Raw genomic sequence first — 14824 nt, 5'->3', positions numbered from 1 at the left:
GGAACCTGTCTCTAACAGTAGTGCAGAGACATGAAAAAGAGTTTGGAGTTAGGAACTCCAGTCCAACTCTTCTACTTAGTAATTGAGTAATCTTGGTAAAGCCACTTAACCTTTGTGAACATCAATTTTCTTACCTTTAAAGTAGGGACAGTAGTTTCCTATACTTAGGTTATTCTAATTAGCTTATTGTATATTTGAACACAATTTGTAAGGTCTAAATAACAAATGAATAACCATTGGTATTATCTATCGTTCACAATATTTTGTGTAATGATCAATGATAACAACTATGAAAGATTCATGCCATCCGCTCGCTCTTGACTTTTACAGAGTAATTGTTACCGTTACTCTTCAGACTAGAAAACCTCGAGCTTTATCTTTTAAAAAGTGGTGTGTGTGTGTGTGTGTGTGTGTGTGTGTGTGTGTTTAAGGAATTTGTCATTATTTCTAATAATATTTTTAATAAGAGAGATAGAAATTATCTCTTAGAGAATGCTCACCTGAGCAATTTATAGCCTGTTAAGTTTGTTTGTAGTCTGTGAATTTTATAAATATTACATGTTATATAATAACTTATTGAGCTATTATTCATCATTAAAATCAACATAGAAGAACACTTACCAGAATTTTCATATATTATCTCATTTGATCTTTGCAACAAGGAGTAAGCTATTATCTTGATGGATTTTTTTTCTAAGATAATTTTTCATATGGTCTTTCACTGTAGGTTCCTCTACTTGCCATGCTCATATAATAACTTTTTTAGTCCTTTTATTGAGGTATGATTGGCATACATTTAAAGTATACAACTCGATGTGTTTGGAGATCAGTATGCATCTTAAAAACCATAACACAATCAATGCCATAAGCGTATCACCTCCAAAAGTTTCCTCCCACCCTATTTATTTATTCATTGATTGATTGATTGATTGAGTGTGTGTGTGTGTGTGTGTGTGTGTGTGTGTGTATGATAAGAGCACTTAACATAAGTTCTGTAGGGATCCCTGGGTGGCACAGCGGTTTAGTGCCTGCCTTTGGCCCAGGGCGCAATCCTGGAGATCCGGGATCGAATCCCACATCGGGCTCCCGGTGCATGGAGCCTGCTTCTCCCTCTGCCTGTGTCTCTCTGCCTCTCTCTCTCTCTCTCTGTGTGACTATCATAAATAAATAAAAATTAAAAAAATAATAATAATAAGTCTGTATTTGTAAATACACAGTAAAGTGTTGTTAGCTATAGGTCCTATAATTTATAGTAGATTTCTAGGACTTTTTCATCTTGTATAACTGAAACTTTGTACCCTTTAATACCTCCTCATTTCTCCCTTCTCCCTCAACCACCATTCTACTCTCTGCTTCTGTGAATTGACTATTTTAGATTCTGCACAAAGTGAGTTGTCTGTCAGGACCTACAACTCTATTGTCTTATATGATGCAAAACATTGTAGATTTTATATGTATTATTAACGCTTGACATTAAAGTGTTAATTGATAATTAACTTGATAATGTGAAAAAGGAGTATTTATTTATTTATAGGTATAATGATTCATGAATTGATAATGAAGAAGCAGCAGTATGATTGTTTTATGGTAGCCTAGGATAGTTGATTTGATCGCTTCATAGTAGCCTGACCTATACACTAATAAATGGATCATTATAAAGTTTCCATAGCATACAGTATTATAGTCATATTCATGATACAGTATTGGGAATGTTGTTACTTTTTAAAAAACATTTACCTGTAATGATAGGCTGAGAGACAGTTTCTCTGGTTACTAAAGATAAAGGTATACAGTATCCTATTTCCTTAAAAGCAAAGTAATGAAACAGTAAGAAAACTGACATTATTAATTTTATATTAAACATCACTCATATGCCTATATAAGGATAGGCTATCCTCTTCTATATGTAAGTCTTGCACACAATGCTCTACACAATGAATACTTGGAAGAGAAGATGATAACACAAAAACATCTCCTACAATTCTTGCCATACAAGTATTAGATTTTTCACACTGATACAACAGATAGTTCATTAACTGTACAGCATGATGGTTATTTACTGTTCATTAAGTGGGAGTGCATGGTCATAAAGGTCTTCAACTTTGTCTTCTTTGTATTGAGTAGGCTGAGGAAGAAGAGGAAGGGTTGGTCTTGCTGTCTTAAGGGTGGCAGAGGCTGAAAAGATGGAGAATGTGGAAGGAGAGGCACGTTCCAAAATACGTGATTTCTGTCTGACTTTTTTTTACCTTCTCATGTATCTGAAAAATGTGTCTATATGGTACCAACTGTCTTCCACCATTTCCTTTAGTTTCAGTGCCTCTATCATGAACGGGTCCATGTTGTAAAAGAAGTTGAAGGCAGTCTTAAATAATTGGAGTCCTTCTGCCAGATTATCTAGTGTCAGTTTTTTTTTTTCTGGCACTGCTTCTTCTAGGTCTTCTTCCTCAGTTCAGGAGCACTCATCTCTATCAAGTCATCTTCTCTTAATTCCTCTGGTATGTCTATTTGCTCTTGAGTTTCTCTTAGATCCACATTATTTTTTTTAATTCCACTGTAATTAGCATACAGTGTTATATTAGTTTCACATGTACAGTATAGTGTGACTCAGCAGTTACTCCGAGCTTATCGAGGTAATACTCTTAATCCCCTTCACCTGTTTCACCCATCCTTCTACCCATCTCCCCTCTGATAACCATCAGTTTGTTCTCTATATTTAAGAGTCTGTTTTTTGTTTGTCCTTTTTCTTTTGTTCGCTTTTTTTGTTAAATTCCACATATGAGGGCAGCCCTGGTGTCTCAGCAATTTAGTGCCACCTTCAGCCCAGGGCATGATCTGGAGAACTGGGGTCAAGTCCCACGTCGGGCTTCCTGCATGGAGCCTGCTTTTCCCTCTGGCTTTGTCTCTGTCTCTCTCTGTGTGTGTGTCTCTCATGAATAAATAAAATCTTTAAAAAAAAAAAAAAAAGTTCCACATATGAGTGAAGTTATATGATAGTGGTCTTTCTCTGACTTATTTCACTTAGCATTATACCCTCTAGATTCATCCATGTTGTGCACATGGCAAGATTTCATTTGTTTTTATACACACACACAGACACCACATCTTTTTTTTTTTGATTTTTATTTATTTATGATAGGCACACAGTGAGAGAGAGAGAGAGGCAGAGACACAGGCAGAGGGAGAAGCAGGCTCCATGCACTAGGAGCCCGACGTGGGATTCGATCCCAGGTCTCTCCAGGATCGTGCCCTGGGCCAAAGGCAGGCGCTAAACAGCTGCGCCACCCAGGAATCCCAACACCACATCTTCTTTATCCATTCATCTATCAATGGACACAGACTACTTCTATAACTTGGCTATTGTAAATAATCCTTTAATGAATATAGGGTTGCATGTATCTTTTCAAATTTGTATTTTCATATTCTTTGGGTAAATGCCCACTAGTGGAATTACTAGATCATGGGGTGGTTCAATTTTTAATTTTTGGAGGAACCTCCATATTGTTTTCCACAGTGGCTGCACCAGTTTGTATCTGTTTCCTACCAAATGTTTCCTACCATACAACAAGATTATTTTTCTCTACATCTATGCCAATAATTGTTTATTGTTGATTTTCACAATTCTGACAGATATGAGGTAATATCTCATTATGGTTTTAATTTGCATTTTCTCAATGATGAGTGATATTGAGCATCTTTTCTTGTGTCTGTTTGCATCTGTATGTCCTCTTTGTAGAAATGCCTGGTTCACGTCTTCTGCCCATTTTTAATTGTATGATTTGTTTTTGTGTGTGTTGAGTTGTAGAAGTTCTTTCTATATTTTAGATATTAACCCTTTATCAAATATGTCATCTGCAAATATTTTCTCCTATTTTGTAAGTTGTCTTTTAGTTTTCTTGATTATTTCCTTTGCTGTGCCAAAGCTTTTCATTTTGATGGAGTCCCAATAATTTATTTTTGCTTTTGTTTCCCTTGCCTCAATAAACAGATCTAAAAAAAATGTTGCTACAAAAAAAAAAAAAAATGTTGCTACAGCTGATGTCAGAGACATTACTACTTGTGCTCTTTTTTAGGATTTTATGGTTTCAGCTCTTACAGTTAAGTCCTTAATTGATTTTGAGTTTATTTTTGTGTATGGTGTAAGAACGTGGTACAGTTTGATTCTTTGGCATGTAGCTGTCCGGTTTTCCCAGCATTATTTGTTGAAGAGACTGTCTTCTTCCCATTGCATGTTCTTGCCTTTGTCAAAGATTTACTATATAATCATGAGTTTATTTCTGAGCTCTTTATTCTGTTCCATTGATCTATATGTCTGTTTTTGTGTCAGTTCCATACTGTTTTGGTTACTATAGCTTTGTAGCATATTTGAATCTAAGATCCCTATCTTGAAACCCCTCACCCCCTCCCTGGTTTGCCATATTCACGCTCTCTCATGATTTCCTTGATTGGCTCTGTTGTAAATCCTGTGAGGTCATATGTATCTGGACACCGTTTTCTCCAGCAGGAATTTATTGTTTGAGGTTTGATGGCTTTTTCTGTAAAAACTATGGCCTTATTAAAGTATACACTACCATTAATTTTATGCAATTATTATTTAATACTGCATCTTTATGTTTGTTTACATTTCTTTCAGCTGTGAATGGCACCGTATACAATCGGTGTGTGTAAATTCTGATAAATTTTAACTTTCTGTAATTTGTGTGTATTTTATGGTAGCAAATGATAAAATAGTATCTACATATATTGTATGCATTCATGAAATACCTAGCTTTTTCTTAATGGCTTAAAATATTTCTAGGCTATGTAATTCAACTTTTGAGTTTTTTCAAATTGTTGCAAATCTTCAAAAAAAATTGTATTTTTTGTATTTATTTTTAAAAATCCACATATAAGTGGACCTGCACAGTTCAAACCTATATTGTTCAAGGATTAACTGTATATACCACATTTTCTTTATCCATTCATCCATCAGGGAACATTTAGGTTGCTTCCATGTCTTGGCTATTGTGAATATTACTGCAGTGAGCATGGGCATACAGATATCTCTTCAAGATCCTGATTTCATTTCCTTTGGCTATATATTCAAAAGTAGGTTTGCTGTATCATATGGTAGTTTCATTCTTCAGTTTCTGAGGAGCTTTCATATACTTTTCCATAGTGGCCGTAACAATTATATTCCTACCTACAGTATACAAGGGCTCCCTTTCTCCACATCCTCTGTACATACCTTGCTCTTGCTTTTTGGATAATAGCCATCCTAACAGGTGTGAGGTGTGATTTTAATATCATATATAGGAAATCATTGCCAAGGCCAGTGTCAGGAAGCCTTTTCTCTGTTTTTTTCTGAGAGTTTTATGGTTTTGTTTTTTGTTGTTGTTGTTACTGTTGTTTTTTAAGTTTTATTTATTTAAGCAATCTCCACACCCGTTATGGGTCTTGAACTCATGATCCCAAGATCAATTGTCACACTCTCCTTCAACTGAGTTGCCCAGGCAACCCCCCCAACCCCCGTAGTTTTGGTTCTTGTGTTTAAGTCTTAAATCTATTTTGAGTTGACTTTTTGTGTATGATACGAGTCCAGTTTCATTCTTTTGCTTATGAATATCCAGTTTTCCCAGCAGCATTAATTCAAGAGACTGTCCTTTCCCCATTGTTTATTCTTGGTACCCTTGTCGAATATCAATTGACCATATCTGCATGGATTTATTTCTGGACTCTGTTCTCTTCTGTTGGTCTCTGTCTGTTTTTATGCCAGTACGATACTGTTTTGATTAATCTAGCTTTATAATGTATTTTGAAGTCAAAGTGTAATGCCCCCATCTCTGTTCTTCTTATTCAAAATTTCTTTGACTATTTGGAGTCTTTTGTGTTTCCTACGAATTTTAAGATTGTTTTCTATTTCTGTAAAAAATGCCATTGGAATTTTCATCGGTATTGTATTGAATCTTTAGATTGCTTTGGGTACAATAGACATTATAAGAATATTAATTCTCCAATCTGTGAACATGAGTATCTTTCCATTTACTTATGTCAGCTTTAATTTTTTTAGTGTTTTATAGTTTTCAGTGTACAAGTCTTTCACCTCCTTGGTTAAGTTTATTACTAAGTATTTTATTCTTTTTGATACTACTGTAAATGGGATTATTTTCTTAATTTTTTAAACTTTAAAATTTAAACTGTTCTCTGGGTTATGTAAATATATTTGCTATATAATTATATAACTAATATTATAAATATACTATATATTTATAGTTCTATTGTAGTTAGGTGTTACATAAAATTATTTCACTTGATCTTTATATAATAATATATATTGCAATATTATCATGTTATTATAGTTAATGTTATTATATTATAATAATATATATTATTTCATTTGATCTTTGCAACCATAGAGGAAGGTATTCAGGATAAAACATCACTTGATGGAATTTGTTTTAGTACTAGAGTTGTTAGCTTTGGTGGCCTAACTTAGAAGTTCCCCTTTTTTTTTTTTTACTTAGAAATTTCTAAGTGACGTAATTTCCTAGGATAAACAAGTAATTGTAAAACAATATGCCTTCAGAGTGAAGGTTGGTGTCATTTTTGTTTCATTTAAAGTTTTTTTTGTCATATGACCAAGAATAAGGCTATTTCTATATTTTAGCAGTGCTAATTTTATACCTCCAGTTTAATCCAGTGTTTCTCAAATGAAAGCTCTTGGTAAACACCAGGAAGGTCATTTATATATACGTAAGTTATAAAACTCCAGGCAAATGATAGATGGCAGTATTGTTAAATATAGGTCATATGAGTCAGTAACTTAGCCTCTCCACCTTCAAAACCATGTCCTTCTATTTCTTCTCTCTTTATGTTAAAATCTATGCTCATGTCAAGAAGGATGGAAGAGAAAAGGAAAGAGGATAGTTTTTGTTTGCTATCATTGCTAAAAACAATGATAGAAGTGGAGTTTTGATGGAGTCATGAGAAAATTATTTTTGAAATCTGTTGTTTAACCACAAACCTAAATAAAACAGATTGTTGAAATGGTGAAAGTTTTTAATATAATTTTTAAAATGTTACTGATATTTGAAATGATCAGAGGCACCAGAGTAAATATTTGAGTCAGTCTGAGGTAGAGAATAGTGAGGATTAAGATTGCATTTACCTTAAAACCACTTATCCAGGTAACTCATAATCCATATTTTGTCCTTTTTTCCCCTCTTGCAGCATCATCACCAGGCAAGAGTCCAAAACATGGCAGTTTTTCAGATGGTATAACATGTTTTATTTTCTTTTAGTTGTACTTCTTTTCTTTGGTCTCAACTTTGTGCCATAAGTTTCACTACTTCCATTAAATAATTTGAGTCAAATACTTTAAGGCTTTTTCATAAAACAAATGTATGAAGAGTATCCTTTATACTCTTGACACCATGGCATGCTGTGAATAATTATGACAGAAATAACTCTTGAGTCTCAAGGAGCTGTCAGTCTAATGGGCACTTAGATCTGCTTTTTCTTCCGTTTCTGTCTGATTTCTGCCTTATATTCTCTTGGTGGAATTTGTATTTTCTTCCTCTGTTGGAAATACTTAACTTCTGAACCAGAAATTGATAGTCTTTATTACTCCTATCATTAGATGACAGCATTCAGAAATCAGAGCTTGGAAACAGGTCTCCGTCAACCTCCAGCCAACGTAAGTTTGTTCAGTTTTTATTAAGTGAGTTTTTAAAATTGGTCATTCTTAATTGTTTTAATTTTTTTGACAGCAAAAAACAAACAAAAAGAGTGCTATCTGAAGAATTGTATTTTAAGCACTTAAGAGGAAAAAGTACATATTTTACTAGCAGTGAAATTCTTTAAGGACAAACTATATGAAACAATATCTGGTTTTCCCCTTCACTTACTTATCCGTAAGTCCAAAAGTAAGTCAATAAGCAGAACTACTAATACTAATAACCAGGCGAACCTTGCTGAGTCAAAAGAAGGATAGCACATAACATGATGTAATAGGATTACCATGTGTTTGAGAGTCCGCAGACCTGTATTTGGATTAGATTGGACCACTTAACATAACCTCCTGTTAGAGCCTTGCAGCAAGTTTCTGTAATTCTCTAAGCCTATATATTATCCTGAGTGAATAAGAAGAAAATAACTTCCACTTTCTACTAGCAAAATTAATAAGTACCTTAAAGAGCTTTTAAAAAAAAAAATATGGGCTATACCTATCCATATTTACCTAGAAATTAAAGTTGAAAAATTGTAAAAATACCTATTTACTTTTAAATAATTTAGTAAGAATAGTGACAAATTGCTTGTATTTTCTAATCTCTTTAGTGTCGGGCTTAATAAAACAGAGCTGGATTCTCATATCTGCTTCTGTATTCATCCTGTTACAGTATATAGTTTTGGTTGTGGTATATGTAAAACTCTAGCTTTATACAGATAATGTAGTTTTTAACAGTCTAAAGATAATTTTGGATATTCTCTTTTGATACTGTCCAAAATTCAACAAGTTACTTAAAATGTAAGATCTGAAACTATATTAATGAACTTTTTGTGTTTTGTTACATTAAAATTCAGTGGTATTTCTTGTACTTTGAATGGAATATCATGCACTGATCATTTGGAAAATACTGGTTCACTAAGTTATGTAGATCTTCCAAATGTTGACATATTTGTAATATAGTATAAAAGATCACATTTGTTGATATCACCACCAATCTCAAAACAAAACGTCTTTAAGGATTTGGGAGCTGTCAAGCTTATAGTGGCGGATACAATATTTCCATAATCCTAATTTTTACTTTAAACTCTGAATTTTAGGGGCACCTGGGTGGCTCAGTGGTTGAATGTGCCTTTGGCTCAGGTCGTGATCCCGGGGTTCCGGGATTGAGTACCGCATCGGGCTCCCTGCATGGAGTCTGCTTCTCCCTCTGCCTGTGTCTCTGCCTCTCTCTCTCTGTGTCTCTCATGAATAAATAAATAAAATCTTTTTTTTAAGTTTTTTAAAAAATTATAAATTTTATAATTGACAAAAAATATTGTCAGTTGTTTTCCTAGAAACAACAGACTCATTTTGTTCATTTTCAAGAAAACGTCTGCCAAATACTCAAGTCTGACTAACCATAGTTTGTCACTTGTTAAAAGTACTAGTTCAGCTCGACTCAGTTGCACAAAATTCTTTTCCTTGAGAAAACTACTGTACTGTGCTAGGCTTCAGAAGTGCTTTATGTATATTTTCCAGTTCTTCATATATTCCATTTGAGATTTGTACTCAAGGGTTGAATTTTAATAAGATGAATAATTTTAACTGCTTGATGAAGCAGTTTCACTGATAACTTTAAATTCTTGGCTGTGAATACAAAGACTACATTAGCACTGTCCTGTGATTCTAAGGCATCAGTTGCTTTTCCCACCATGGCTTTGCACCATCAATCCAATGCAATGAAAATGATAGGAAAAATTCAGTAAATCTTAGTGTTATAAGAATAGTTTTAACTTCAAGGACCCTCTTGGAAGGATCTTGAGGCACCCACCAATCACACTTTGAGAACTATTCCTCGAAAAGGTCCATAGTACAGGGCAGCCCTGGTGGCTTAGCGGTTTAGCGCCACCTTCGGCCCGGGGCGTGATCCTGGAGACATGGGATCCAGTCCCATGTCAAGCTCCCTGCATGGAGCCTGCTTCTCCCTCTGCCTGTGTCTCTGCCTCTCTCTCTCTCTCTCTCTCTGTGTCTCTCATGAATAAATAAATAAAATATTAAAAAAAATAAAAATAAAAAATTCTAACTTTTTTTTTAAAGTCCATAGTACAAATAAAATAGAGAGTATAAAAGTATTATTGTTGCTATCCTACTAAATGAAGTGGTACATGAAAAAGTGCTTATAAACTGAAAAGCACTAGATAAATGTAAATTGATATCATTATTGCCAATAATAATTAGAGATGAGTTGCGAGCTTGATTTTATTAGTGTTAGCTTGCATTCCACAGAAGAATGGACATCAGTGCAACTAAAGGGACAGCTACCTCCATATATTATATGGATGATGTTCACTTAGAGTGCATCCTTTTTAAATCCCTCTGTATACTTCAGAAACACTCTACCTTGGATAATAACCTGTATGAATTCTGAATGTCTAAATTAAAAAATATTTTATCGGGCAGCCCTGGTGGCCCAGCGGTTTAGCGCCGCCTTCAGCCCAGGCCTGATCCTGGAGACCCAAGATCGAGTCCTGCGTCGGGCTCCCTGCATGGATCCTGCTTCTCCCTCTGCCCGTATGTCTGCCTCTCTCTCTCTCTCTCTGTCTCTCTCTGTGTGCCTCTCATGAATAAATAAATAAAATAAAAAATAAATATTTTATCAATTGACCTTTTTATTGTTTACCTCCCAGATACTAGCAGTGGTAATAATAGTTTTGCTTTATAGATTATATATTATTTCTGACTTGCTTTGACATTTCATATATTTATTTATTTTTTTTTTTTATTTTATTTTTTTTTTTGACATTTCATATATTTAAATTCTACTTTTCCCTCTAAGGCTTTTTATCATCTTGCCATTGAAGAGATACATACACCTAAAACCTATGGATGTGAAATTTTCTTAAATACATGTGAAGAACATTTCTTTAAGATAGTAAATTACCAGCTCCACTCTTTAAATTCCTTCCTCTCTTATCTAATATTTCTGAAGATTAATACTGATTTTAACAGTCAATTGTTCTTGAATCTACGAAAATGGTATTTGAATCTGTTTGTTTGTTTGTTTGTTTGTTTTCCTGAGCAGAAGTGACTGGACAACCCAAAAGTGCATCTTTTATCAAGATAAAGTGGTGGTGGCTAGCTGTTCTGATAGCTGCTTTTGTTCTTGGGAGTTTTTTGTACACTCCTACTCCTGAGGTAGAAACCACTGCTGTTCAAGAATTCCAGAACCAGATGAGACAACTTATGAATAAGTATCAAGGTCAAGATGAGAAACTGTGGAGAAGGAGCCTTACATTCCTTGAAAAACATCTTAATAGCTCCCAACCTCGGCCTCAGCCTGCCATCTTGCTGCTCACTGCTGCTCGAGATGCTGAAGAAGCACTTAGGTGTCTGAGCGAACAAATTGCGGATGCCTACTCTTCTTTCCGTAGTGTCCGTGCCATCCGGATTGATGGGGCGGACAAAGCTACTCAAGACAGCGATATTGTCAAACAAGAGGTAGATTGGGAACTGAGCAACGGCTTCAAGAATGGCCAGAATGCAGCTGTGGTACACCGCTTTGAGTCACTGCCTGCAGGCTCTACTTTGATCTTTTATAAATATTGTGACCATGAAAATGCAGCCTTCAAAGATGTAGCCTTAGTCCTGACTGTCTTGTTGGAGGAAGACACACTGGGAACCAGTCTAGGGCTAAAGGAAATTGAGGAAAAAGTGAGAGATTTTCTCAAAGTCAAGTTCACCAACTCTGACACACCCAACTCCTACAAACATATGGACCCAGACAAATTAAGTGGACTCTGGAGCCGTATTTCTCACTTGGTCCTGCCTGTCCAACCTGAAAATGCCCTGAAAAGTGGCATCTGCTTATAAAGAGTGACAAAGGACAAAAATCATGTCTCAAGTTCTAAAAATTTTTCAGACTTTCTAACCAGCGACAGGATTCAGGGCTCTTTTTGAAAGAACTGTTTGTTTTTTTAAAGGAAGTTCTTATGTAAACATGGAATATCTAAATCATTTATTCAACCTAATTATCTGTTACTTGAGAGAATCATTTCCCTGTTTCCACTGAGATCTGTGTTAATGGTCTCTGAGGACTGTAAATCATATGCAGTCCCATAGAGGATCTGTTTAGATTCGGGGTTTGAGTCATTATTGCTATGGTATGACCAGACCAGGGTTGGGGGGTATTGGGCTCCTTCCTATGAATCCTCTCCATTTTTTTAAGTTAGATTTTTCAGGAGTTTGGTTAGTAAGACAGCTTTCTAAATACAGCCATGGGTTTTCCCATTTTGTTTTCTTTTACATCATTTAGGTGCAGATTCCTTACCTTCCCCCTAACAGGAACAAGAGTAATAAAAGGTCATCTGAGTGTGTGTTTGGATTTTTTTTCTTTGTTTTTGGAGGTCTGGAGAAGGAGTCAAGAAAGAGTCACAAGTCAAGGAGTCACAAGTCAAGAAATTGTGGAATGAGGAGGAAAGGGGGAAGAAGTCTTCAAGATGAAATTTAAAATAAGCCACTGAGACTTAGGTCACTCGAGCATAGCCATATGAACTCTATTCTCAGTGAATTCTATTGGGATTTGTTTTTCACATGTTCTTGTTTTCCTTTAAGAAATTTTTGGTCCTCCCAAGGATTTTGAAGCATGTATATTATAAGGTTTAACATATTTGTTCATTTGACTCTGAAGGGTGTGGTCAATTCAGAGCATTTTATTTTGGACATATCCTAAAGCCTTTGTTTTAAATTCAGAAATATAGTTGCCAGAATTGGTAAACCATTGGTTAACCAGCTTTCCTGGACTGTCAAAGAAGGATTTGATTTTCTATGTGCAGTTTTAAGGTCCTTTAATGACGCTCTTATGACAAATGTAAAGATTTACTGTGCACATGATGAATCTTATTAAGAGTGTCTCAAGCCAAAAAGAAAGTGAACTTTACCATATGTGAAGAATGTTGAAATGTACTATTGTGCATTCCTGTACTACTGTTGCATTTCAAGTGTCACCTTGCTTCTGTAACTAAGCTTTCTCATTTATCGATTGCTTGGTTTTTCTTAATATCTTAAGATTCCAGATCCACCTTGTTTTGTTTTGTTTTTATTGTCTACAAACCTTCAATTGAAAATACTGGTTTTAAAATACTAGAGGCAGTCATTGGCTTTATCATTTACCTTTTGAGGATCCCATGCCTGATAGTGTGGAGTGTGGTCTGGTTTCTTCCAACTAGGACAACCAGTATTCATAAATTGATACCCTTTATTGAAACTTGCTCCTTACTATCAGGAGTCAGGCCATCTGATTTATAGATGATTCTAAAACAAGAGTTTTTGAAAAAGCTTATTTTATACACATATATTATATGGAGAAACAAATGTTTTTATTAAATGTTTCACTGACCAAAATAATTTTAAAGAAATAAATGTTACTTATATCTTTCAGGAAAAATAATTGTAGCAGGTGATCTGTAAATGACTTTAGAAGCTTATTTTAGTAATTTAAATAAATTCACTTTCTTGGTTTGTATTCTGTGTGTTGTAAACTTAATGATTCATAGTCCTTTTTTTCCCAGTTAATCCTAGAATTTTCTTTACACTTGAACAATTCTAGTAACTTCTGAGAAAAACAAGGGCCAAAGAATTGGAGCCATTCACAAGTATATTGGTTAAAAATATATTACCACGCTTTTCTGTTTCATGCAGGTATTTTGAATTATTATATTGGAATTAATTTAGATTTTCTTGACTTGGCAAAAGAATCTATCTACAGCATTGTTTCTCAAATTTTTCCTTCTCACCTCGCTAAAGAGCCTTTTTAGATGTTTTTTCCCTAATTGTACTCCCTTGAAATTCTAATACCACACATATTCTATATATCTGTTTACTATATATCTTTTTGTCCTTTAAACATAAGAAGAATAAGATTTTTTGCTTTCTAAGAACCGATATTTGTCCCCACCTAGAACACATGCTCAAGAACATCTGTATTGTATCTATTTGCCTTTTTTTTTAAGATTTTATTTATTTATGAGAGAGATCACGAGCAGTGGAGAGGGGTAAGGAAAAGAAGACTCCCCTCTGAGCAGGGAGCCCAATGCGGGACTTGATCCCACAACCCTGGAATCGTAACCTAAGCCAAAGTCAGACACTTAACCAACTGAGCCACTCAGGCACCCAAGAACATCTGTATTTTTTATCACTGCTGCCTGAAACATTCTGTTTTCTGTTTATGTTATTATCCTTTTGAAAGGGAAAATTTAAGTAGTCATGAGCTTGAAAATAGAAACTAGGGTTTATAGAAATTAGGTATATTGTAACTTTAGGTGGTAACATTGGTCCAGGGAAAACCACAAGGCAGTACTAGTCTTACAGATTTCTAGAAACTTAATTTGCTTCCCTTCTTCTAATGACATATTTAGGGAAGTTTTCTAAACCTCCCATTCTCAAAACAAAGATTGGAAGTAAACTTGATTTTCATTCTATGAAGAGAACTGTAACTTGTTTGCATGGTTCATGCCATTAGTTAATACCTAAAGGTATAAAATCCAGTTTCCCTCTGATCTTAGGTCTTTGGAAAGTGGCTTTATTATTTTATTTTAAAGATTTCATTAAAAACAATAAAGATTTCTTTTATTCATGAAAGACACAGAAAGAGGCAAAGACATAAGCAGAGAGAGAAGCAAGCTCCATGCAGGGAATCCTATGTGGAACTCAATCCCTGGATTCTAGGATCATGCCCTGAGCTGAAGGCAGACACTCAACGGCTGAGCCACGCAGGCGTCCCGGAAAGTGGCCTTTATGTTGGCAATGTAAGGAAGCATTTCTATTGAATGGATAATGGATTATCCTGCTATATTGTCTTCATCAAGGTCATAGAGTAAGATTTTATGAGGATTCTACTGGCATTAGCCACCTGGGAAGAAGATAATAGTCCTGAGTAGGAAAACAAGGTAAGAATGTTGCCATCAGCTAAAAGAAAACTGCAATGAAGATCTTTCTTTGGCCTGGATTCAGAAAAGTCCTGGGTGCTTGTAGGCTTCTGGGGATTGTAGGGAAGATAGCTTGTCACCTGAGCAGAAATAGGCAGAAACCCCTCACCACTGACATATTGTGCCCTCGTCTTTTGCACATTCTTAGATACTTCTG

The 14824-nt window shown here is 35.0% G+C and overlaps 1 protein-coding gene across 4 annotated transcripts in view; it reads left to right on the top strand.

Moving 5' to 3' along the window:
• Window positions 1–13205, top strand: part of TOR1AIP1 (torsin 1A interacting protein 1) — a 43300-nt gene extending 30095 nt beyond the window's left edge. For 2 of the 4 annotated variants that reach the window (XM_072733263.1, XM_026001123.2), the window contains 3 exons: window positions 7207–7251; window positions 7616–7672; window positions 10767–13205. In XM_072733263.1, coding sequence (XP_072589364.1) covers window positions 7207–7251; window positions 7616–7672; window positions 10767–11554 — 890 coding nt within the window. In that variant the 3' untranslated portion in view covers window positions 11555–13205. The remainder of the gene's footprint in view (window positions 1–7206; window positions 7252–7615; window positions 7673–10766) is intronic. The other 2 variants (XM_072733264.1, XM_026001124.2) reach the window with 1 other exon arrangement.
• The last annotated feature ends 1619 nt before the right edge of the window (window positions 13206–14824 follow it).

The sequence above is a fragment of the Vulpes vulpes genome, chromosome 13, assembly GCF_048418805.1.
Source record: "Vulpes vulpes isolate BD-2025 chromosome 13, VulVul3, whole genome shotgun sequence".
Taxonomy (NCBI): Eukaryota; Metazoa; Chordata; class Mammalia; order Carnivora; family Canidae; genus Vulpes; species Vulpes vulpes.
This window is presented reverse-complemented; position numbering and strand designations above follow the sequence as displayed.